The sequence below is a fragment of the Melospiza georgiana genome, chromosome 4, assembly GCF_028018845.1.
Source record: "Melospiza georgiana isolate bMelGeo1 chromosome 4, bMelGeo1.pri, whole genome shotgun sequence".
NCBI classification, from domain to species: Eukaryota; Metazoa; Chordata; class Aves; order Passeriformes; family Passerellidae; genus Melospiza; species Melospiza georgiana.
The window spans coordinates 36,665,052-36,691,506 of record NC_080433.1 but is presented as its reverse complement, the minus strand read 5'-3'; the positions used below and the strand labels follow the sequence as shown (position 1 = coordinate 36,691,506).

The window sequence follows — 26,455 nt, the reverse complement described above, 5'->3', positions numbered from 1 at the left end:
GAGCAGAAAGGATAAGATGTGCTGGTGGCACCAAGTGTCCCTGTACTGGCTGGGTACAGGCACGCCATGCCACAGGCATCCAGTGTGTTGGCCACTGCTGTGCCTGTCACCTGCCCTATGGGTTAGTGCCTCTTGCTTCCCTGGAGTTTAGGTCTTGGTGGGTCCTTAGGAATTGGAGCTCAGAGCTCTTGTGATGGGAGTCCTCTTAAAACCAGAGCACAGAGTTTTTTTCCAGAGAAAAGTATTGCAAAGTGCAATAGAAAGCCCATGAGTGAGAGTCAAAACCATCTCTATCCCCTTGGTTCAAGACCCAACCCAATATCTTTGGATCCTCCAGAAGCAATGGTAGTTACGTGAAGCCTCCTATCTTCAGAGAAGCTCTCCTCCTTCTTTGTTACCAAAATGCCCTGCATTTTTTATCCTTTAGATATTGTGTTATTGCAAGTCAGCATTTGGGGAAAGATGGATGTCAGCAATTTAATTATTTTTAAAGATTTACCTGAAATAAATAAACTACTGCGGAGCACCTTTGAAAAGGATGAGAGTCCCACACCAAGACACAAAGGAAGTTCAGCACTTCAGCCCCACATGAAGACCACCCCCTTTGTAAAGACCATTTCTGCTCACTGTGCTTGGAGCTCAGGGCATCAAATGTCAAATATTGCGTACTTGGACCTACACCATATTCTATACAGTCCCTTACTGTTTTCAAAATTCTGCTTTCCTGCAGTGTGTTGTGCTGTGAGACACTGTTGGGTGCACGTACGTACCACATGGAAAACCCCAGCTGCTTTGGTGGGCCTGAATCCAGCGACAGGGATGCAGTGGTCGGCGTGGCCGTTGCAGAAGCAGCTGCCCTTGACGATGAAGTCGTAGATGGCATAGTGCAGGGCTGGCGGGGGCTGCGGGGCCGGGCTGGCCGCCAGGCAGGGACAGCCCTGCCGCTGCAGCAGCCGCACCCGCAGGTTGGTGATCTTCAGCTGTGCCTGGGCCTCCGCGCTGTACGGGTCCTCCGCGGCGTAGGGCGGCGACAGCGCTCGGAATATCACCTGGCAGAGAAACACAGCGGTGACAGCACTCGGAATATCACCTGGCAGAGAAACACAGCGGTGACACGGCTGGGAATATCACCTGGCAGAGAAACACAGCGGTGACACGGCTGGGAATATCACCTGGGCAGAGAAACACAGCGGTGATAGGGCTGGGAATATCACCTGGCAGAGAAACACAGCGGTGCCAGGGCTGTGAATATCACCTGGCAGAGAAACATAGCGGTGACAGGGCTGGGAAGATCACCTGGGCAGAGAAACACAGCGGTGCCAGGGCTGGGAACATCACCTGGGCAGAGAAACACAGCAGTGCCAGGGCTGGGAATATCACCTGGGCAGAGAAACACGGTGGGTGAAGCAGAAAGAAGGATGTCAGCCAGTCCCAGGGTGGGCCGTGGGGTGAAATGGCAATGACAGCATCCTCTGGGAGTGTGCACCAGGCTCTCATGACGTTCTACCCTCTCTATAAGGAGTGGGAGCAGCAAATCCACTCCAAATCAGTGCGCACAGGGTGAGCCCCCACGATCCCTTACATTCCTCTCCACAAGAAGTAAGGACTTTATGGGTGTCAAGTGATATTTTGCCATTAACTCAAATCAGAGGTGGGTGCCCTGGCCTCGTGGCATGGCCCAGCAAAGGAACCAGCACCTTGCTGGGTGATGTGCATGTGAGGAACTCTTCATTAACATTCCCTCTCCCAGAATGGGTGTATTTTTTAACCAATATAGCTCATATTTCCAAATATTTGGTTCCTATCAGTCCCAGGCTGCTTCCTAGTGGAAAAGTGATTAGGTGTGGCAATTAGTGACAGCAAGTTGATAATCAAGAAAACCGAGATAAGAAAGAAAGGAAAGAGGGGGCTTCCAAAGTTTAAACAAATACTTATCATTCATTCTTTATTTTAACTTCACTCTGATTGAATAGGTAAATATTGGCTCTAGCTGAATATTGAGAGTACTAGATAAAAACAACCAATTTTCTTGAAAAGGCTTATTTTAAAGTTTTTGGTCTAGCGGCCTACAGTGAGGAATCAGAAACAGCATATACTTTATATGACTATCACAGATATTAAACAACATATCTCTGATATATTTTCGTTACTGGTACATTCAACTTACAGTGACACTTTCAGAATAGCTAAGTAGTTTTTCACTGAACAGTCACCGACAGCTTGATGAACTACAATAATTATAAACAACATTTGATCAAATCACTTGAGCGCTTGAGGGTGTGATGCAGCTAATGGCTCCATGCACTACTCCCAGCAGTGAGTTAAAACCTCCTCAAACTACAGTGCTGCCACACTGAAATCATTCACGCCACCCAAAATGCTGGCCAGCCTCTTGCGGGCGGCAAGGAGGCAACCATTGTTTCCTGCCCAGTGAGAGGCAAGGCACCAACTTGCTGCTGTTGCTATCAGGGATCACAGCCTCCTGCCCCTGAATCCCCTCCTTCCATAGAAGGCAGCTGATATGCTTTAGCTGATGAAGGCTTTCCTTTTATTTGACCAGGATCCACAGATCCTGGAAATAATGACCACGGTGCTGCCAGCTGGCTGCCCGCAGGCTTTGCCTACCAGCTGCTGCCTCCATCAGCCCCACCACTGCTGGCACTGCTCCTGGCTGGGACCTGGCTTTTCTCCAGGGCTGCCTGAACCCAGCCAGAGGAAGCTTTGTGTCAGCCTGGAAGGAGATTTAGCCTTGTTTTGGAGCTGGACGGCGGCAGCACGCTTTTGTGTGCCCTGCCAGCCCGCCAAGCACAGTTGCCACCAGCATGCTGGGGACAGCCCGGCTGGGCTGTGCTGGAGCTGGGCCTTGCATGCTGGCAAACACATCATAGCTGCAGTTCTGCACTGCCCTCCTGCAAACACTCCCTCCCTCCCAAAGGTGTCTGAGCATCCTCTGCCAGAAAGACACAGGTAAGGGAGAAGGTCAACTGGGAGAGGTGGTCAGAGGGCAAGGCTGGTGAGCATGCTCCTTGTGCAGAAGTTTTGAGTCCAATGACAGCTATTAATAAACAGTAACACGTTTCAAAAGAGGTCTTTTCTCCCCTCTCTTTCAGAGATAGACTGAGTTTTTTCTTCTTTCCTGAAATAAAAATATAAACCAGATATCAATAGAAACCCAAGTGAACCCAAAATATAACAAGTCTTGCACCTCAACCCAAGGCTTGTTATTTACACAAATTTAGATCAATGCCATTCTGATCACATTTACTTGCTAGTGGTTTTGTGAACACAAGATGTTTTCAGATACAGAAAGAAAATTCCTTGGGAAAAATCCAATCTGAAGACATTGATTTCCTTTTAGTGGACATGACAGAAAATGCTGGGTCAAGAACTTTCAGTAAAAACTAGCATTTTGGGTTTCTTGATATTACATAAATTGCATCTCAGAGAATTCTTTGTTTGTCCTAATTCAGATGAGAACAGGGGAGAAACTATATAAATGGGAACAATTTATGCTAGATGGAGCTGCATACTTTCCTCTCAGGTTTTCAGTTTTCCTTGTTTATCTATCCCTGTTTAATTCATGTGACTGATGTTTGTGGTTCTAGTAAAGACAATCATAGCAAGGAAATCAATAACCCTGAGTGCCTCTGCACTGACAGAGTTAAATCTTGTCTGTGTGGAATTCAGGGGGAGTTGTGCTGCTGATTTCAATGGAGCCAGTATTCCTGCTCAGACCCTAAAATGCTACAAACATTTCTTTTTATGGCTACATGAAAACAGTGATGCTAAACATGAACTCTATCTGTAATTCCCAAGGGGTGCAGGCTCCCAGCTGCTCCCCCCTGGCTGTCCTGTGCTGCTCTGGCTGTGCCCAGCAGCCCTGGCCTGGGGAGCTACACTGTGCCCTGCAGTGTAGGAACAGAGTGAGCCTGGTGTCAGTGCTGCCAGCACAGCAAACATCCCCATGCCTCCATCCCAGCTCCCAGCAGCCCTGATGGAATGAAGTACTAACTGGTCATTATAATATGTAGGGCATCATAGAGACAGCAATTTTCTGCTCTGACACAACAGACTCAGCTGGGATTCTACAAGCCCTCAGACACTGCATAATAAGGATAAGGATGTGTTTCCCAGCAAGATTTTCCTGCTCAATCATTAACATCACTAATTTATCCCAGCTGGTCTCGGGAGTCTGCACATCACTGAGGCCCCAGTGCTCTTACACAGCTATCATGGGTCTACACCCCTGTGCTTTCTAGCAGCCCAATCACAAATCCACACACAGTCAGTGCCAGATTTCCTGCTTTTACCTCTTCTTGGGCTTTTCCATGCAATTGCCCCATCAATAGGATGGGCACAGGGTTTCAGCATCCTCTCTGCTAATGAACTACGGTTTGCACAGCAGACTTGATCAGGTTTTCACACCTCTGGTTCTTCTGGCAACTCCCAGCTACAGCAATCTCCTCAACCAAAATATAATTCAGTGTTTTAGCACACTGTAGAGGAAGTGTGTAGGAAAAATGGAAAAGAACACTTTGTCAACATGTGTTGATGATGTGGTTTTACAAGCCCATTGTCTCCCTAGTGCCACTGTCCAGCCAGGACTCTGTTGGGCAGTGGTCCCCAGACACTCTGCAGGCAGCAAGCCTCAACAGTAAGCACCCCAGGGTGACCAGGCTTCTGTCTTTCCCACTCAAGTCTCCATCTCTGTGTACAAGGCCTTCTATCAAAACATCAAAACCTGGCATCTCAACACTCGGCAGACAATGTGACTTATGCAGTATGATAGCCCCACCTATGATAGCAAAGTGAGGGAGGCCCTGATCTTTACACCAGTAGCTCTGAAATGTATGCACTAATTAAAATATTATATTTTGTAAAACAAGTCAGGAATAATACATTGAAGCACCCCAGCATTTCTGTGCTTTACATCCATATTATATCCTATCAGAAAGATGTTTTTGTTCCCAGTGTTGCTAGCTCACCAAAAATCTCATGATATTTGGGATTCTTCTTAAATACAGTCCCAGGAACTGAATCTTTATCTCAGCTTCCACTTAAAATTAAGTATCTAGCAATAACTCATGTCACAAACCAGGAGGCAAATAGAACTGCTAAGAAACAAAATATCTAGTCCTTGGGTTAATGTTCCTTCTGTGAGATGTGGCATGATGCAGTTGGCTCCCATGTCCTATAAAAGTAACCTTTGCATGAAGCAACATCAATTGAGGAGTGATTTAAAAGATGCACAGAGATTTTTTGGCATGGTGGCAGTCTCTCTACACAGCCAAACAGGAGCTGAAGTCTGTGGTGTCTGATAGAGGAATGTCACTGCTGTGCCTCAAGAGGGTTGGGTTCACCTGACCCCCTTAGTGCGATGCATGTTGGTGGCAGGAGGGAGCCCACTCCAATCCCAAGGGAAGCCCACTCCACTCCAAGGGAGCAGGAGTGGCTAAGCTGTCCCACAGTACCTTGCACATGCCATGGAGTAAAAATACTTTGCTCTTCAGCCAGACCATTGCAGCTGTCTTGCAGTTTGGTCACATCATTACATAGACAGCCTCTAATAAATTTCCACAGGGTTTCAATTTCCTCATGGGCTGTCATGAGCAATTCTTGCTCTGTTGATTATTTCACAAGTTCTAGTGGCAGAAGCAGCCTGAACTCCTCCTGCAGCAATGTAGCCCTGAATATAAATAAAGCAGCAGTCATGGATGTGGTGCACTCAAGTAACCACTTGCACCACAATGACCTTGATATATAAATACATAGAGTCCCTTTGCAAGAAGTACCCTAAAATGTTTATGTGTGAGAGGCAATAAAAGGACATATTTATATATATCTCCACAGTGGGAAGGAAAATGCAAATGAATGATTTTGACAGCAACAAAATAAACTGTGAAGTCAAAGTTGCCTGAGGAAGTCAACAAAACCAATGAGAGACTTGCCAGGAGCAAAGGTTTCTCAATGAGTCATGGGCCCACCTCCACTGAATGCAGCTGCAAGGGCCTGGACTTTTGTCAAGATGCAAGTGTCCAGAGCAATGGAATGGGACCCTGTGGGATACAAATGCCAGGGACATTGAAGAGATGTGGGTGATCCACAAAAGTTTCTTCCTCACAGACCTTCAGAAACAGGCACAGTTCCAGAGGCTTGCACAGTCTTGCAGCTGCTGTGCATGTGCCTTTCCCTGGGTCCCTGCACCTGGCCAGAGGTGCCATGCTCCCACCTCCAACTGAGAGCCTGCCCTCAGCCAGGAATGGATAAAGAATGGATAGAAGACAAATGGATAGAAGACTCAAGAAGCATATACACATGGGAACAAGCCAACAAACAGGAATATGGCAAAAATAAAAGCAATAAACAAATATTAAAAACATAACCACATTTTTACTTGGTTTTAAGTGAAAACCATGGTGGTAACATTGCATGAAGTGATGTGTGGTTTCTTTCCCAAAGAGACTGATGAACTCTATCTACCCTGTATTGTCTGACCTGAATGCATGAAAATATATCTATAATTACAACAATGACCATCCATATTAGTGATTCATGTAATTAGCTCAGGGACATTAGATAAATTCAGTACTGGCTTATTTGATTTTTGCTGGTAGATTTATCCCTTTCAATGCATTTTACAGGAACAAATAAAAAAAAATATTATGAATAAAAAGAACGCAAAGTTTGTTGTCTTATCCAGATATACAGTAAAAGAAATGAGGGATGTGCACCACTTTACAAAAAGGTGGATTATGTCCAAGTAAGTGTTTGACAGAAAAGTTAAGGTGTGCACTAGGAGTCTGCAGTGAGTCTTGGTATGCAGGCACTAAATAAATGTGCTTAATAGGTCTGTATCCTGGGGCCCTGTAGAATCTCCACGTCACTGGAAGTGATCTGATTTATTTAGTGCCTGGACAAGGTTCTGAAAATGTGGGCAGTAAATGCAGTGGTGGAGCTCTGCCAGCACATCCAGGACCTCAGCCCTTTGCCTCTCGAAAAATTTCCCTCAAGCACAACAAGAACTGAGGTTAGACACTACTTGCCTGGTGCTGGGGCTGAGGTGAAAGTGAGCCCTTATCTCTGACATCCGGGCCCTGGCATTCCCAGCTGCGTGCCCAGCATTGCCTCACATCTGCTTGTGCTCACAGGCCTTGGCTTTCACTTCAAACGACGGCACAAGCTGAGGTAGTCCATGCTCTATCCACTCATGGTACATCTCTGCCATCCCCCAGCCACTGCCTGCCTGCACCCTGGCCCCTGCACCTCCCTCCAGCCAGCCCAGCTATCCAACAGCCCAGGAACTCTCTGAAGGCACTGCCAAAAGGTGGCAACTGCTTTCAGCCTTGGCTGCTCTTGTTCAGAGAAGCTCAGTAGGGAAATTGTATTGTGGCACTCTCCTGCTCACTAGACGTAAAAGTTATAAGTAGTCAATCCTCTTGGTAAACATTATGGAAAGATCCCAGGGAGCAATTTTATCTGTAGAAATGGGTAACTAAAAATATTATAATGATGCAATATGTGTGCCAACTGTCAATCTGCCACACTGTCCGCTTTCAACTTCCACATAAGAAATGTGCTAGAAGCAATAAGCTCATCATAACCACAAAGGCCTGACTGATGGAGCTGGATGTAAATTTAGCTGCAGAAACACAATGCCAGTGAGGTGCTCCCCCTTCAAAGAGAGTGTTCTCACACCTCTTTCCCACACCCCTGCTCAGTGACCTGCGTGCTGCAGAGGAACCTTGGAGCTAAGACTGTTCTGTGCTTGTCCCCTGTGCCTTCCCAGGAAAGAGTAATTAAACTTCTCACACCATAACACTGCAGGGAAGACTGATGTGAGACTGTCTTACTGCTCATATGAGGATGGCTTGACTTTGAAGGTTTGCTGTGCCATGCAGCAAGACCCAAGCTGCAGCAATGAATCTGATTTGGTACCTTTAGGGAACATGGACAGTCCTACTTGCCCTGACACCTTTGAGGATGTTGTTTTTGTTTTTTTTTTTTTTTACAGTGGGAAGCCTCAGACACAGGAGCTGCCTGGTTTACCAGGGCTCCCTCAGCAGGAGCAGCTCAGGCACACCTGCTGTTAGATGCACAGTTTAAACACCAGAGCTAGCGCAGGCAACAGCCAGCACTACACCTTCCTACACCTTCTGAGAGACATACTCTGAAAGCAGCTGCTTTTGTCTCCCACTTTCAGCATTGAGGGCGCAGCTCTATGCTGGCATTTACCCTGCTGGTCAGTATTTTAGTTTCTGGGATTTTCTGCATCAGTGTGGTCATAGTCTGCCAGGCTCTCCTTGGCTCTTCCTGGAGGGCACAGCTGTGTCTGCAGAGGAATATTTTGCTACAGAAATGGGCCCTGTGCCATTGCACTGCCTGTGTATCCGTGTCCCTGCCCATCAGTCCACTCTAAAAACCTCTGAAACCACTGTCTAACTTCAACCACCTTTTGGAGATACACCTTAAATGTTAATCTCTTGAAAGCTTTAAGAAAACAATCTCATTGCTTCACAAATTTAAGCCTGTTGGATTAGTACCCCTGTGAAGAAGGCTGATAGGGCCACAAAGCTGGTACCTCCTACTGACAAAACAGATTTATTTCATATATTACCACACTGAGCAACAAGATTTTAGGAGAGAAACCAATGTGCATCTCTGTGCTATGTTCATTGCAATGACTCTAGGCTAAAAAAGGACACATTAGCTTTTGGCAGATGCTGCAAATAAATCACATGGCGTGGAAAGTTCATCAGCCTAAGCTGGGCAGGTATTATCCACCAGCTCCTCTAAAACACTTTGTTTTTCTGCCTGTCAGACCAAGTGGACTGCTGGAAAGAAGAGCCTCTTTTGCTTGTGGAGAGGTCAGACTGCCCCCATGGTGTGCACTTCAGCATCACCTGGATGAGGTGAAACAGCAACAGAAATTGGAAAACCTGCCTTGCCACTGCAGAGAGGAGACCATCAAAGACACTAAAATCACAGTGAGCATTGGAATCTTGCAGGCCACAGTATTTGGCACTTGATCAACATCCCCAGGCAACCATGACAGTAAGCCACTGTGTAGCACCACCAGCAGTCCCTGAGCTCCCCGAGATGCTGGAAAAATGGCAGCAGCCTTAACAAGGCTGCTTCATATAATTTGACATAAGACAGCATTTGGCCCATGCCTCCAGTCCTTCTGCAGTCTTTTATAGCACATAAATCAAGGCAAATAATCCCTTGCCTTACAATCCAAAATTTATGCAATCTTACAGAGACTTCAGGACAAAAATACAACTATTTCAAATAATCATCCCTCCCAAATTAATTTATACCAAGGTAACTTTTGTCTTTTGGGAATCTCAAAGTATTCAGTCATTCTCAGAAGTGAGAAGCTCTCCAGGAAAAGTTCCAACTCTCATGCAGCAGCTGACCAGTGAGGGCTGGAAAAGACACAAGGAGAGCTAGGGAAGACCCTTGGGATTTCTCCAGGCTCCTTGAAATCTCTGGCAATAATCAGCCAGATGAGAGCCATCTTCCCAGCTGTTCTTCAACATTCAACTACACAATTTCATTAGATGAAAATGAAACACTGCTAGGTCATTCCTGTCCTCATGCAGTCAATGATCACAAAAGTAATGTTCTTATCAGGAAAATCTCACTACAGCTCAATCCTCTTGGATTTCTTCATCTCCGGTTAATAGTGCTTCTCCAATAATTCACCATTTATTCCACAATGGCTCCATTTTGCTTAACCACTACTTTTGCTCATCAAACAGATAGAAACACTCAGTTTCTTGGCTCACAGAACCCTCCAGATGCATGATATCATTGGCTATGGGCTATCAAGGAAAACAATTATTGCGTTTTTCTCATCTCTAGAATCACCATTTCTAAAGTAAAGGCTGTGCTAGCCCAGCCAGGAAAATGAACGTGCACATCTCAGCTGATGGTATGAAGTCCTTTGACTCATCAGCAAGAAAGATGGCATTTAAATACTCATCCCTCCAGCAATTCCCCTCCTTTCCTCATCCCCATAAAAGATTTATGTTCTCAGCCTTGGCTGGCCAGCAGTACCTGTTGTGCATATGGAGGACCAAAAAAAACCTGGAGCTACCTCCAAAGAGCCAGACAAAGGACTGGACTTGCTTCTTCATTGGCAGGGCTGTAAGAAAAGCTGGCTCACTCCCCAGAGCTGCAGAATAACCTCTTTAAGGACTTCTGAGCACAACACACCACTGCAAAAGCCTGAAAGGCGGCAGGTTAGTGTGTCAGCAACTGCAATGGTACTGAGGATCAAGGGGATTTTCTTTCAGCCTAAGAATAACACAATTCCATGAATATTTTTCAACTGCTCTTGTTTATAATGAAAAGGCTTTGTGTCTATAGGACTGTCTGCTTGAACTACCATGAGATACACTAAATTCTAGGAAAAAGAACACTTGTTGGAATTATATTTAACTGCACACTGTCAAAAAGGTCACAAGGAGCAGCAGCCCTCTTTCAAGCCATAGCTATAGATTTCGATTACTGGAATGAGGGATGCTGCAGAGAGACTGGTGGTAAACAACTCACAGCATATACATCGAGTAAACTGGGTTCTGGACATTAACTTCTTTTCTTCCTGTAAAATGTTATCCATGGAGAATTTGAGAACTTTACCATTTGTGTAGAATTTTGAATGTTGTTAGAGTGGGTATCTCACACTGACACCTACTGTTGCATGGCAATTAATGTCAAATGAGCTTTTGATCCAAAACTTCTGAGACATGTCAATACACTGCTTTAGGTTACACGCTTCCCATGTAACCAGCTGCATCCAGGAATCCCAATGAGAAACATGGCAGTCCTACTCTCTAGCCAGAGAACTGGGAGCTGAATAAGTGAGCTAGCCTTCTCTTCATGCCAAAAATGAGCTGTGAAATGAAGCAGTGGGGTGCAGTGCCTGAAGAGAGGCTCCGGAGGCACTGTTAAAATCCCGTGGCACTTTTCTCAGGGGAAGCAATAGTCCCGCTAGCAAGGCCAGATGCCAATTTAGAGAATTAAATTCTGCCTACCCAAACTCCTCTTGTTTCATGTGGGTACAGTGCTCTTCACATCCTTCATAAGAAGTTTGGAAAGGGTCTCCTGGAGCCCTGGGACCCATTCCCTCCTGCTGTTGGCAGCCTACAATATCCCCCCTTTCACAGACTGGTCAAACTCCCTCCAAAGAATAATTTGTTTTAGCCATAATTGGAGGTCGATCCAGAAGCAGCTGTTAGAAACTTGCTGCTCCAAATGGGGGACTGTGATATGCACTGTTAAACACTGGCTATGCTCCATCCCAGAGGTGGCTGCATTTCAAGAGCTGGCCAAGCAGAGGGCCAACCTCTAAGTGCCAGAGCACTGGGAAATCCAGGAAGGAAAGGAGACGATCCTATGGGCTACTTGTAATGGGACAAATCATGCAGAGGATCATGGGGCAGTTGGAGAAGCATCTTGCTCTTCACATGCCCTTGTCCTTCAGAGATGCTGAGCAGCCAGGAGGCCTCATAAGGAGACATGTCCCTCCTCTAGAATGGCCTGTGGGAGAGTGGGAGGGATTGTCACAACTAGGTGAAAACTAAGCTAAAGTTTCTCCTTTTCCCCTGATTCACTTCTTCCTGCACCATTATTTAAAGAGAAAATCTCCCATCCTCCACTGCTGGAAACTTGCACCAGCTTGGAAACCCTCCACAGTGCTTGGGAAGATGGGCTTCCCTGCAGGAAGGAAAGCCTGAGGACCAAACCAAGGGATGCACTTCACCAGCAAGGAGGCTGGTGTGAGATGGTGTCCTGCTAGTGTGCAGCTACTGCCAGCTGCCACAGCCTGAGATTTCTAGGCTCCTATATAATTTTATTGACTCCAGCCTAGCCTCATTTACTTCATCTCATTAACTACTCCCCTACGAATCATTATTCTTGTGCTTATGAAACAACAGTTCCCATGTCTTCCTAGATTTAGTGATACAATGCAAAGAGCTGGACAGGATTTGGCCACCCCCCAACCACGCCTAGCTGAACATGGAATTTTGCACATGGCATTTCTGAACAGAGCCCAACAATTTGTGTTTTTCCAATGATAGGATGACGAGGAAGACACTCTTAAAGAGGTATTTTTCCTACAAAGTGCACTTCTACAAAGTGTAGAGATGGGACTTGAAAACATACATCCCTAGCTATGTCCTCACACATCCTGAGCACTTCTGAATGCCTGCCAGGATTCCTCTTTCCTGCTCATCAGTTTGGGCCTCTGATTTCTCTCTGTGCAGATGTCAGTGGCACAGGACAATTAAAAAAGATGCTTGCAGACATCCCAGGCTGTTTTGAGGTAATTCTTGCATATTTGCCCGGGTTCTTTGTGGAGTCCTGCAAGTAACTGAACTCAAATCTCCTGCTACCCACAAGACCCTTGAAGGACCTCAGCACAATTAAAATGTAGCTTTAGTTAGGGACAACAATGATAAACTTGAAAGCCAAGCTTATCCGGGCCAAAAAGGGAAAAAAGCTGAACCAGGCTGAAGTTTCTACAACCCAAAAGTAGGACTCAAATATAAAAATTACTGACCATCTTTAACTCCTATTTGTTTCAGCAGCGAGTGTTACAACCACTCACTGTCCTGGTCAGACTTCTGAGTAGAAATGCACATTTTACTTCTGCTCTACACAGCTAATTTCAGGTAAAACCAGTAGGACTGGTGTCCAAATCCTCAAGGAAGAGAGGCAGGCTGCATGCAGTAACAGAAAGGCAGAACATATGAAGGATTTTCCGCTAGGGAAGGCACGAGATCAATAAAATGCTCAGTAAGACGCATCCCACAGCAAAACAGTGGTAATGTGATGTTTCAAAAGTTAAAAGCATGTTGGAATTTGTTGCTGGAATATAATCAAACTGCAAATATGCCTCTTCTATAAATAGCAAATAGCAACAATAGTTGAGGTCTCCAAGTGATTTATTAGCAGTATTCTGAATAGATGAACACTAAAATAAGTTACTAATTTACTAAAATCTTGTCAAGGAGACTCTGCTTCAGTAAACCCTTTTATCCTGGAGCTTGTCTAAATGGGGACACTCAGGCGAGCTAATCTGAATTGACCACAGATGGGAATGTAAAGTGAATGAGATAATTGCATTGCAGAGTGGACAGTCACTCTCACTCACAGTTAAAGAATCAACATCTGCTAAGGGCCCCTTGAGCCCTCAACAGTGATCCCTAGCCAAGGATAATTTTAAGATTAGTGTGTTGAAAAGGAAATATTAACATAATCTGAACTATGGGAGGGAAGATAGCCTTTTTTGCATACTAGTAAAATTAGTATTCCTGTCTGAGCATGAAGCTGAAAGAGTTTATTTCTGCATCTTGTTTACTTAGATCAGATTATGTTTGGCTGGTGGATCCAGCTCTGATTTCCCTTGCAATAATGTGGCTGAAGGGTTACACCCTGAAAAACAACGAAAATACTCAGCACTTGTAGCATTTTTGTATGATTCAGGCTAAAACTTGGCCACAGCCTTTCTCTTAAAACTGGTGATACAAGGCTAACATTTAGAGGTTTCTGCCTATGCTTAACAAACTGCTGTTGTGAAACAATTAATTCACTGTATTAAGCATAGGGGAAGTCTATAATGACCTCTCTGCATGCAGCTGATTTGATATTATTCCCTGACATGGGAATGTGTCTCCTTCACAATGTTGCACATCCAACTCTTCAAACAGGCAGAGGCTTGAAGCTTGCTGGAAACCCAGGCTGGCTGTACCAAGGTTGGATGCCAGGGCAGGAGGTGGGCACCCACCATCTGCCTCCTTTCCTGTTGCCTACTGAGGAGAGGCTCAGTTGGTTTGTTTGGCTTCTGTACACCTGCAGAGAAATCACTGACCACTTTGCTGGTTGTTGAAACAGTGGTTTTTGCTTGCATGGGGTCAGACTGCAGCCAGGCTGCCCTGGCATGGGGCTCAGCTCAACAGAGCCCCTGAGGTCTCTGGGCACATGCTGACCTGTGAACACAGGTTTACTTCCACCAAGAAAACTATTTAGACCAAACCCAGGGCATTTTAGTGCAGTGTTCCTGACATCAGTACAGCCTCCAACCTCTTTGCTTGGCAGTTCTGCCCAGATTTGTCCTTTCCTTACTAATCCCACCCCTGGCCTGTTGATCCTCCATCTCTTGCCTGCCTCAGGCTGGAGCCACATCCACATCAGAGATAACCAGGTCTGGTGGAGTGGCAGCATTAGGGACAGGCAGCAAAGAAGAGCAGGGACCTACCAAGCCCCTGATGAGGTGATTCTACCCATCAATAGACCATCCAAGTGCCACACATGGTGTGTGACACAATTACCTCTCTGGTTCCCAGTGCTGAGGTGGCACCCAGCTGAGGTGACTGGAGCCTTCCAAAAGCATCACTCTTCCAGAGCTCTCCAGCACCCCAGTGCCACCACTGTGTGGGCAAGCCCAGAGTCACACTGCTACAGAAGGATGAAAGGCATCTCCCAGAGCCATTTCAGCATTTCTGAGAGCTGGGTGTTTGAAATGAACCCAGAGACCTGGCAGCTTGTTTTCTACACTACCATAAATCGCCTCAAGATCAACATCATGGCAAATTCTGATGAGGGACGGTTTTTGTCATAAAAGTTGAAGTAGGCATCTGAGGAATGACTCATGATGATGAGGGCAGAATGTATAAAGTATGATCTTTCTTTTTAAGAGAAAGTGAGGCAAATACACCTTTGACCCAAATTAAGATGGGTGATACATTGAAAAAAGGCCCTAAGCCCCTGAGTACTGTGGGGTTCTGCACACTGCTGCCTTGAACTGGGGCTTGCAGGTACTGTAACAATGAGCAGAAATGCAGGTGGATCAGCACTGCCTGTTCTTTACAGAGGGTAAAACCAGAAACCACCAGCCCAACAAGCTGCTGTCTCTGTGCTAAACTCAGTGATATCTGGGGTGAGTCACCACCACCTGAGGCCTCACCTGAGCCAAACTGCTCATCCAAGAGGACAGACAGCAGTGAATGAGCTGACAGCACCATGCAGAGAGACCCCAACATCCTGCAAAATCCTGCAAGCCCTTAATGCAGTGCCCAGAAATGCACATGTGGTGTTGAAATGTCTGAAGTGTGAGAAAGCAGCACACAGACAGTGCGACACATGGCTTGGATCACAGGTTACAGCTGTTACATCCCAGTTTAAAAAAAATCTAAAAAGTTAAAAAAGAAACCCAGTGGCCCTCACAGAATTTGTAGTTGTGCTTTAAAGAAGATGAGTAATACCCTTCAGAGTAAGGAGTAATACCCTTCAGACATGGACATTTTGGATGACTGCATATTTGAAACCACTGTTTCAAGTGAAATTACTGTTTCCATATGTCTGAAATTAGGCGCTACCAAAGTGGGAGTAAAGCACAACATAACTCCAAACAGAACACAAAATTCTGATGTTTCTTTAGGTCAGATACATGTTGCTATTGGCAGCTACTAGTAATTGCTGGAATGCAGCACACTGTAATAAATTAAATGTGATATTTGCTAAGCATGCAGGCTTGCCATCTGGAGAGCTGCTGCTATTACTTTGCAGGTAAAAAGTGGTGTTCAAGTGCAGGAAACTGAAGTGTACCATGTGAGCAAAATCTTCCAAGCTCCAGCCCCTTGGATGGAGTATTTGTTTAAAACTTAGAACAATTAAATGCTCTTGACTTTTACAGCTTCTTTGCAATAACACAGACTAAAGCCATGCCAAAAGAAGAGGTCCCACAGGAGCAAGCTCAGTATGCAGCCTCTCTTTGCAACATGCTACTGCAGATGCACCAAAGAGCACCAAGTTACTTTTCTTCTTCAGATAGGCACTGGTTTCTATACACAAGACCTTGATTCTGCTGTCCCCAGATTGCACCAGCCCAGAGAGGAGCTAGCTTGAGGTCAGGATTTGTGCAGGCTCTCTCCAGGCACAGCTCCCATCCTGTGTGCAGGGACAGCACCATCCTGGTATGCAGTGACCACCATGAAAAGGGCAACAGGGGACCAGTACCAGTGGGGCAAATGCTGCCTTGTAAAATGCCCCGGGTTTCCTGTCCAAGAGAAGTCCCACTGACTGGCCTAAGAGCTGTGGATTTCTCCATGCCTTCCATCACAGGCTAGCATAACTTCATGATTCAGGTGGGACACAGAGGCTGGCACAAGTACTGAGGGCCTGAGAAATTCCCAGTGGTGAACATACATCCTTCCTTTTGTGGGTCTTACTTCGTAGTTAGCTCTGATTCAGAGCCACAGAATTGTTTGTCTGGGGAAAGACCTTCAAAGATGGTAGAGACATGGGTAGAGACATATTTCAGTAGATCAGGTCGCTCAAAGCCCCACCCAACCTGGCCTTGAACACTTCCCGGGATGAGCCATTCTCAGCTTCTCTGAGCAACCTGTTTCAGTGCCTCATGACCCTCATAATCAAAAAATGTCTCATGTCCAATCTAAATCAATTTCAGTATAAAACTGTTGCCCCTTGGTCTATCAGAAAAGGCCATGCTGAAAAGTCTTTTCCCACCTTTCTCCTAAGCCCCTTCATGTATTGCACTCTGAAAGGAAGTTTAGGCAGCTTTTTGGGGGCACAAGCAAAGGGTGGCAAGAAAAAAAAGGTAGCACTTTTCTCTCACCATTTGATTTAAAATGTAATGGAACAATCACTCTGGATTCTGTCTGACAGGTCTGGAGATCCTTGTTTCTCAGCTGATGAGGGCATGGAATAGCTTCTCCCAGAGCAAGACATTGGCTGCCTCCTGGGACACAGCTAACAGATGCACTTTAGTGAAAAAACAGCTCCCAGAGAGTGCAGAGAGTGACTTCCTAGTCAGAGCATGGCTAGAGGTGACCACAAGTGATTGCAAAGGGGTTTGAACACATGATTTTTCTCAACATGAATGCTGGTCTCCAAGGAACGGGCTTTTACCTCAAAACCAGTTCTCAGCAGAAAGTGCAATGAAATAAGTGATCTCCTGATTCACCTGTCAGATTTTATCCTTTCTCTGTGTTAGGCCAGAGGGAAATTGTAAATTTGATTAAGCTTTCGGGCAAGTTCATTAAATTAGGCCACTAGAGGGAGCAGAGTGCAGGGCTGGTGACCGGGGATGCGTCCCCGCGAGTGGGGGGACACAGGAGGGCGATCCCACGGCCGCGGCTCCCAGGGGATCTCCCCAGCACCGGGGGATGGAATGGCACACTGGTAAGAGAATTATTGGTAGCGCCTACAAACGCATCACTCGTTATCTGCTGTTTCTGATATTGAAAATCGTCCGATTTTCACGTATAATTTTCTTCTTAGCAAATCCGATGTTTTTCTTCCTTTTTTTTTCCAAGTTCTTTTCACATAAGTGTGCACAGGAAAAAAGACAAGGTATTAGTTTTTAAGTTACCTGGCTAACTTGGTTTATGGGAACCATACTTCGGTGCGAGGTAAAGGCAGACACTATTAGAAGTCAATCTGGTGATTGTTAATTTTAAGGTAGTTGCATTTTGGTGAGAGTGATTTGCATCACCTTAAAACCTCACACCTGCAAGGTCTGGAGAAAGCTGTCCAGAGTGGCGCTCCCTTTGGCACTTGTTGGTTTGAATTGAGAATTGGTTTGAAAAGAGAGGGACTGCGAACACAGCAAAGCAAGAGGAAGGGTGGTGCCCGCATCACCTAGGAGTGAATTACGTTAATTCACCTTGTGAAATGACAAGAGATGCCGGTGAAATATAGTGAAATATGAAGCGAAAACACGGGTGCAGAGATTGCAGGGAGAAAGGGGCTGGAGTAGAGGCTCTCCCTGGCACACTTACCTCTCCTCCAGTGCAGGGGAAGGGGCTCGAATATCTGGAAGTGCAAATGGCTCCTCTCTGCCTCACGTCATCCTCCAGCCCGAAGGTGGCCGAGCAGTTAGCAGCAAAGTATTTGTAAGGCTTCCACGTCTCGCCGAAGTCCTGGGAGCGCTCCAGCACCATGGCAGCTGGCCTGGGCGACTTGAAGACCATGATCAGGTGAGTGAAGTAGAAGGCGGCCTCCAGGTCCAGGCGGATGGTCTCACGGAGGGCATCGTGGGCCGCCTGCCACCAGGTGCGGGGCAGGCGGAAAGGCGAGTCGGCCATGGCGGTGGGCGGGTGCGCCAGCCCGGCCTGGGCCCCGCTGCAGCGGCCGCACCGGGGCCGGCGGCAGCGCCGCTCCGAGTCCTCGCTGTAGCTGCAGAAGGGCTCGGCGTGGCGGCGGCCGCAGGACGTCTGGGTGCGCAGCGCCCGCCCGTGCGCCAGGTTGCCCATCCGAGGGTTGCAGGCCTTGTCGCAGGGACTGCTCGCCGCCGCCACGCCGCGCAGACCTGCGGAGGGGCAGAAAGAGAGCGGGGCTGCAGAGAGCGGGGCTGCAGGCGGCTCCTGAGCTGGAGCACCGCACCCCGTCAGAGCGGACACGTCCCGCTAGCGGGATGCCGCCCCCGCCGACACCGACACCGTGTGCCGCGGGTACCCACCGAGCCCGGGCGGGGCTGTGGGACAGTGTGGCACTGCTGCTCAGCTCTCTCCTCTGTGGAGCTCAGTGCGCCTAAAAAAGCTTAAAAAGCCACCCCAAAACCTTTCAGGGTTTCCCTGCGCTTGGGAAGATGCCTGCCTATCAAGAGATGCAGAGCAGGCAGCAGATGGGGCGAGAGATGAGTACGGCCTGCCCTCCCGGCCCCGGGCACCAGAGCAGGGCCGAGGCTTCAGGGCCAGGCTACCCTTGCCCCAAGGCCTCCAAAGGGATCCAGGTGGCCCTGGGGAAGTGGAGAAAAGCAGAGGAAAGGCAAGCTGCCGACAAGGCAGCATGCTGCCACCAGGCCAGGAGACTGCCTGCACTGCTACAACCCAGCCCACTGTGCAGCACATCAGGGGTCGGGCTGTGAGAGCCCACAAGAATATCACCTGCCAGCAAGAACCTCAAGTCTTCACCCCCTTTCCCACCTCTCCATCCCCACCCCAAGTTTTCCCACCACCAGAAAGTGCTGCTGACACCAGTGTTTAATTGTAGCATGGCATAAGTTTGGAAAGGCTGTTGCTGGTGAGTGTAAATGGAAGAAAAAAAACTTTTGGTTGAAATTATGCTGGCAAGCTGCCACACAGCTGAGGCTCTGTGGTTTTTGTTCAAGCTTTTCTGGAAGTCCTGTCAATTTTAAAATCCACAGTTATAGAGTCAAAGAAAAATAAAATCACCATGAAACCTATGTAACTCTCACATATAATCAATGTAACTCTTGGTGCAGCAATGCTTGATTAGGGGCTCTCCAACATTTTGTTAATTACTTTCAGAGTAGGTCAAAACGGTATTTGGGGAATTGTTTAATATAAAAAAAAAATCTGTTGACTTGGATGTGTGGAGGTCAAAGCATCTGAGGTGCATAATGTCTTCTTTATCACCAGGCCAGTCATACACAGTCAGCTTTGTGCACCAATTAATGTCTTCTTCTTGGCATTTTTGTTATATCTGAAGGTCATTTCAGTTTAGCATCCAATAAATCCTTTATCTGGGGTTTATTCAGCTTTTGCCTACAGTGTCATAGCTGCAATTAAGCTATGTTATGCACTAGCAGTGCTAAGCCTTCCAAGCCTGACAGAATCCCCCATTTCTCCCACTCTTCAAGAAGCACTCTGGATAAAAACCATTTTTACCACAAAAGTTCTATACGGGTTTTCTATAGCATTTCCTCAGAACAGCTGTGGAGCACTGCTTGCTGTGCACCCAGTACAAGGCACTTCTGAAGCCAGTCTCTGGATTTCCCTGGGTGAGCAGTCTTGGGAAATTGCTCAGTCAAGTTAGCTTCCTACAGTGTGCTGGTAAAGCTGTGTTGGAGATGACCTACAGTTACTGTGCAGGACACATTTGCTCCAGAGAAGTAAACAAATAGAACTGTAAGGTCAATGTAATATCACCTACAACTCCTGAACATCCTTTTCAAAGCATTGTATAAACATTAACTAACCCACGTAGCTCTCCTGTGGGGTAGGTAAGTTAAGTGCTATTATCATATTATCAGTTAGGCCAGCCAGTAGTTGGCCTAATTTATGTCTTTGGCTGCTTTCCTGGATTCTTTGGCTTACGTGTAACACAGAGCAGTTGGCTGCTACACAAACAGATGAACATTTACTGCGGTTCCCTCACTTGTGGGATTGCAAAACAGATTTGGGAAGTGGTAGGAAGAGCAGGGCTCAGTCAGCCTCAGCAGACAGGTTGAGATTACTGTTTGTGTTCATCAGGTCCTTTTGTTTTTAGCACACCAGGCTGCTGCCTCCAGGAATGCAGTGGAGGAGGACCTGGTCAATGGGAGGTTTCCCTGCAACTGCAGTTGGTTGTAGGGCTGTCATAGATGGCCCCAGGGCAGGGACAAGGCTCTGCCTGAGCCCAGCTGGGAGGGGTTGGCTACAAAATCCCATGGCAGACCCCGGGACCTGAGAGCATTTGATTGCTCCCAGCTCGGGGTATGCTCCAGCCTTGGTCATGCACGGTCACTGACTGCAGTTGTCTTGGGGCCAGGCATTGAGGGTCCCTTCCTCAGCCGGGATGAGATCTGGGGCAAGGGACCTTGGCTTCAGCAGGGTTTGAGAAATGCTGCTGGCAGACAGTCGTGGGTCCCAGGGGCAGAAAGGGGGGAGAGGAAACCCCCTTTGAAAGGGTGTTTGTTTTCACTTGAATTGGAAGAGTTGCATGACTGATGCAGAGCACTTCGTGTTATGAAAAGTGACAGCTTTCTAGTGTAACACTGGCTGCCACAGGGATTCAGTAAAAGGACAAACTGAGAGCAGAGGTTTCTATGCTGGCAGTCACAAGTTCACAACTGGTCTGCCACAGCACTGGGAAAGGTGCTTTTCTCTATTTCACTTAATGCATCTGCCCAACTAAATCTTCCCATTATATCTACTGTACATGCCACCGGGCTGGGATATTCAGTGATGAGTAAGAGCATGCAGCAAGTACCATGACTCACCTGGGAAAACATCCATGGAAAATCATATGCTTCCTGCTTAAGCATTTTAGCAACACATGCCTTGTGATGTTTCGTTTATATCTTGCGCCTCATTAAATGTTTGTTTCCCATCAGTTTTTTTCTTCTTTTTAAAAAAGAAATTTGGCACTCGGCTTGCGCCCGGCCGAGGAAGCGTTACGCAAACTGTTTATGCCCGAGCGTGTGTGCTGCGGGACCCCGTTGCGGGCAGCTCTGAGCGCGAAGTGTTTACGCTGCGGGAAGGGGCTTTGGAAACCCTGCCCGCGCTCCTCCGCACCCCGGCTCGGGGCATCGCCGCCCAAAGAGCCCGCAGCGCCCCGCCGCTGCCACCCGCAGCGCTCCGCGGCATCCCCCGAAGCCCCGGCCCGAGCCCACCCGGCCCCGCCGGCGGCTCCGCGGGCAGAGGCGGCCCCGCGCAGCACAGCGCGGTACGGCCGGACCCCTCTTTGTCTGCGGCGCGGGGCGCGGGGGGACGCGCATCCCGGCCCCTGCCCTTCCACAGCCACCCGCGCACGCCGCGCACCGACACGCACCGCATGTGCGGGCACACGCGCCCCCGGCCTGCGCGCACACATATGCATACGCGTGTATGTGCGTGTGTGCGGACACGTGCGGACAGAGACCGCACTGTGAGCACGGTGCGCGCACGCCCGTACGGTTCCCCGTGCGTGCGCACACCCGCGCACACGGGCGCGGACGCTCCAGCACACGCGCGTTCCCGCACACGCACACGCGGCGCGCGTCTACCTCGCACGCCCGCGGAGGACGGAGAGCGCCGAGCGCGGCCGGTCACGACCCACCTGCAGCGGCGGCGGCGGCGGCGCCCAGCAGCAGCAGCAGCAGCAGCGCCAGCCGCATCCCGCGCCCCATGGCCGAGCGCCCCGTGGCCGCCCGCCCTGCGCGCCCCGCCGCCCCGCGGCGCGACCGGCCCCGCGCGGCATCAGCGCCCCGCGCGGTACCGCCGCCCGCCCGCCGCGCACCGCGCCGCCCCGCGCCGCCCGCCGCCCGCCGCGCAGCGCCCGCGCACCGCCCCGGCCCCGCCCCGCAGCCCGGCCCTCCCGCCCGCCCGCCGGGGCCGCCCGCCGCGGGGGGCTGTTGCCGGTGCGCGGCCGGGCGCGGTACTGCAGCGGAGAGCGCCCGTCCGCACGCACACGCACGCCGCAGGCGGAGAGAGGGATCCGCGATCCCCCGGGACAGCGGGCTACCCCTCGCCAGTGCCCGGAGGCTACGGCTTCCGAGCCCGGGCGTGCTGTCGAGGCACAGAGGGTGGAAGTGAAGCTGCAAAGCCTTCCTCCGGCCCGGCTCGGTTTCTAACGAGGGACTTAATTTACCACAAGTAACCCTGCGCAGCTCAACTTTGAAGGCGTTACTTGTTTAATCGGCTTTTCTGGTAACTGAGCCATGGAACCGTGTGAACGTGAGAGGTTTTCCCTTCTTTCCTGGGAATTGGCAATCTCTGGCTTAGCTCCCATATGGTTTGATGGGTTCGATAGCACCGGTCACCACACTGCAACAGCAGTTTTGGGCTCTGTAAGTAGGAAAAGGCACAGTTACATCCACTGCTCCCCACCAGACCATTACCTTTTTAGGTGTCAGTGAAGGACTATTAAGAGAGCAAGGGTGGAGCACTTCTGAGCAGTCATTTTTTTACTCACCTGAATCTAATCTGTGAGGTGAGCATGTTGCAAGAGCTACAAAATGCTACAAATATGTCATTCTCTGCACTTTGAACTTGGACAACTTAAGAACAATTCCGTTTTAAAAACCAGCATAACAGCATCTTAAGACTACTACGGTGCCTCTTGTAATGCATTTCAAACACACATTTTGAGCTGCTAGGATTATATCATCACCTAAATGCTCCCTGAAAAGTATTTAGTGCACAATCATCTGACTGGACAGTGTTATCTCTAAGTGTTTACCTTAAAAGGTAGAGGAAGGTTGATCTTTGCCATCTTTCAGTTACATGACACAGGGAAGCATTTTGCTTGCCTTGCCACTGTCATTTTCAATACCCCCCAGGTGAGAGCATCTAGACAGGGACTTCTAGTCCCCAGGTACCTGTTGAGTCCCCATGGCTACTTGTGAGCTACTCAGGGGCTTTTCCTGCAGCCTGACTGTCACGATGTGGGATGTTCCCACACATCTGAGCCTCCTTATAGCAGTGACCACAGAGGTAAAGGATGTTCCAGGGGCTTTCTGCCTTGCATCTTCAAAACGGTGATGTACTGCCAAGGAACCACACAGGGTTTGTGCTGTTACAGGCAGGTTGCAGCAGTCACATTCTGCAGGACTGGGAAATGAAAAGTACAAGCCACAGGTGGGGAATTTATCTCCATTGCAACTCATAACTCATAGCTCCTTCTATGTTGACAGTACCAGGTGATAAGTCTGCTGTAGGATGATAGGTCTGGGTGGAGCTGTGCAAGAGCTCACACTGCTGTGTCAACCCATTTGGCATCGGGAGCAGAGGCTGAGGTCCATAAGCAGCAGGAGTAGTTTTCTTGATAGGGCAGAAAAGACAAGACCTGACAGGAGCAGAGGACTCTCTGGAGAAATCCCTGAAGCAGGAGGGAGGGAGATGATCTGGACTGAAAAACTGCAGAACAAAAATTTTGAAGGAGGTGAGTGGTGCTATCACAAGCTGGAGAGAGAGAGAGTGCAAACAGGCTCAGGCTTAAATTGGAAGAAGGAAGAGCAGTGCCCCGTGAATGGAAATGAGGGGAGAGGTTACACAGTGGGTGTGTAACTGTGGGGATAGGAGAGGGAGTGTGTGCTCAGGACAAACTCACAGCATTGTCAGAAGCAGGAGGTTGGGTATTGCTGAAACAGATTAATGGAATAGAAAACTGGAGAGAATAAAGGACAATTTCCAGATAACCTCAGAGATGACATCCCTAAGCCATCCTAGGTATCCGTACATCTGAGAGCTTGATAGCATGATCCCACTCCTTTGAGGTGCTGCCTGGCTCATGTGCCTCAGTCCTCTTAAGCCGAATAACTCAGCTGCACTTTCTTGCCTATCAGCTTTGTTCTTCCTAGAGGAATTTGTTTTACTTGTTGGAGGCCTCACAGTCTGCAGCATGGGCCACAGGGAACTCATACCCTGCTGCACCCCTTTCCTGGCTCCTGGAGGCTCCACGGGACCTGCAGCCATGAGTGCACCCAAGCCAGTGGCTCAGGGAATGCTTCCTGGGGAGCTGTGCATCGCCACAAACTGTGGTGCTGCTGTCTGCTGCTTCACAGGGCTGCTGGCACTTCACCAGAAGGTTAGAAGGGCTCAGAGGTGTTCCAGCACAGTTTTATTTCCTTTGTTGGTCAGAGTTGTCTCTTGAGTTGCCAGAGGAAAAAAAAAATCCATATTTGCGTGGAGGCAAATGTACACCTCTCACCAAATTTCTTCAGGATCATAAGCTTTTGGGTTCATAGTGTACCACTAGTTAAAGAAGAGCAAGAGTTGTTTGCAGCTGTCATTTGATAGTTCATCATCACCTTTCACTGTGAGGGTGGTGAGGCACTGGAACAGAATGGCTCAGAGAAGCTGTGGATGCCCCATCACTGGAGGTGTTCAAGGCCAGGTTAGCTTTGAACAACCTGGGCTTGTGGAAGGTGTCCCTCCCCATGGCAGAGGGCAGATGCTAGATGATATTTGGCCCTTTCCAACCCAAACCATTCTGTGATTCCATGATTCCTGCAGTGTGGCTGTAGGTGGACAGGTAGATGGAAAGGCTCAGAATGTGAAGATCACCTGTCTGGTGTATGCATTTCTCAATTATACATAAGAAATCTTTAAAGAGTAATGATGTTCCCTCAACAGACGTGTCACAGTAAGTGTGAAGGAACTAATCAGGGATGACAGGCCTGGGAGCATGGCCTCTGCCTTTTCAGAGATGCTGAGGAGGTAACCTGAAGCAAGGAGCCTGCTGCTTTGGCAGAGGTCCCCCCCCCACAGGCATGATTCTAACTAACCCTGGGGAGTGGAAGCAGAAGCCTTTTTCCCTTATCTGTCAGTGTGAAATTCCAGCCCCTGAATCGTGTGAGGAGAGATGAGGGGTGAATCTCCTCCCCAAGCACCCTGCCAAGGGTAAGGATGAGCTGGGAGTAACACTTTCAAGTCACTGTACCAAGCTAACTTTAGAAGCAGACCATGGTGGGGAGGGGAGGGAGAAATACCTCACCCAGTTAGAACCACCTGGTTTAGACTTTTGTCATTAAAAAAATCTCAAAAATTCAAAAGATCAAACTTATTTTTAACTAGAGGCTTGTTCAAAGATCAGCATTTTGTCTGCTGGCATCTGTGTAAGTATGCAGAACTGCTGTTACAGTTTAACAGGAGGCCCTTGGGGTCGGTGCAGTCCTTCAGACGTGCCTGACTATTTAAAGTGGTGTGACGTGTGCTGTTTGAGCCTGCTGCTTCATTCACTGCTCCTCCACCAGCCGGGCATGCCCTGCTCCGTGCTGTGCATGGAGTGCTACCCAGAGCATCACAGTTTGGTGGGAAGGTGAGAGGCTGGATTGGAGCAGTCTCTGCCAAGCAGTCTAACTGCAGGGCAGCAACTCCAGCTGAACAATCACCTGTATTTTAGCTCCAGAGATGCTTATTTTTGTTAATTAGTTTTCATCAAGGGATCCTTTCAGTGTCCTCTGGGCAGGACTGGATGGATCACACTCTGCTCAGCAGTAGAACTGGTCCTTACTGTGTCAGATTTGGTGATGTTACTATTTATATGAAGGACCTACTGGATTAGCAGTCCTACTGATTTCAGAGAAAATTTGGCTGATCCAGGTCTTGTGGCTGTTGTAATTTTCAGGAGAAGATTCGCTCCTCTAGGCATGAACGGAGGTTGATGTACGATGCACACATTTAAACATGTTAAAAGAGCTTTGTAGAAAGGAATAGAAATTTGTTTCAATAAGAAATATGGTTTTGATTCAAAGCCCATGGAAGTCAATGGAAATTGACAGCTGATAGTAGATTTTGGATGGGGTCTGAGTCACTACCCTCCTCTCTGTTGTGGTACTACATCTTTAATCCTTCTTATTAAAACACCTTGTTAACTCTTGTACTTCTCCATATTTTTTTGCAAATCACTGAAAATCTTCCAACCATCATCCAATGAGCAGCAAAAACCTTTCACGGACTCATGAGATTTTGAAACAACTTGATTCCCAAGTCTTCTGTTTGAAAATAAACCAAAGGAAAACCCAAAGCAAACATTACTGATTAAATCTCCATATTCACAGTGTCACAGCATCACAGACTGGGTAAGACTGGAAGGGACCACAGTGGGTCATATGGCCCACCTTCCCTCAAGCAGGGTCATCCTAGAGCAGATTGCACAGAATTGAGTCCAGACAGTTCTTGAATGTCTCCAATGAGGCCAACTCCAAAGCCTTTCTGGGCAATCTGTTCATGTGCTCTGTGATATGCAAATTCCTGTTAAAGCTGAATTATGATACATA

General features: G+C 48.1%; 1 protein-coding gene across 2 annotated transcripts in view; it reads right to left on the bottom strand.

Annotated features, from left to right (window-relative positions):
- The window catches only part of NTN4 (netrin 4), a 47,765-nt gene extending 25,903 nt beyond the window's left edge, over positions 1–21,862 (bottom strand). The window contains exons 1-3 of one of the 2 annotated variants that reach the window (XM_058023413.1): positions 21,793–21,862; positions 17,811–18,340; positions 771–1,049 (exon numbers count right to left, since the gene is read on the bottom strand). In XM_058023413.1, coding sequence (XP_057879396.1) covers positions 771–1,049; positions 17,811–18,340; positions 21,793–21,862 — 879 coding nt within the window. Of the gene's footprint in view, positions 1–770; positions 1,050–17,810; positions 18,341–20,974; positions 21,292–21,792 lie in introns of those variants that run through there. The other variant, XM_058023415.1, reaches the window with a different exon arrangement.
- Between the last annotated feature and the right edge of the window lie 4,593 nt (positions 21,863–26,455).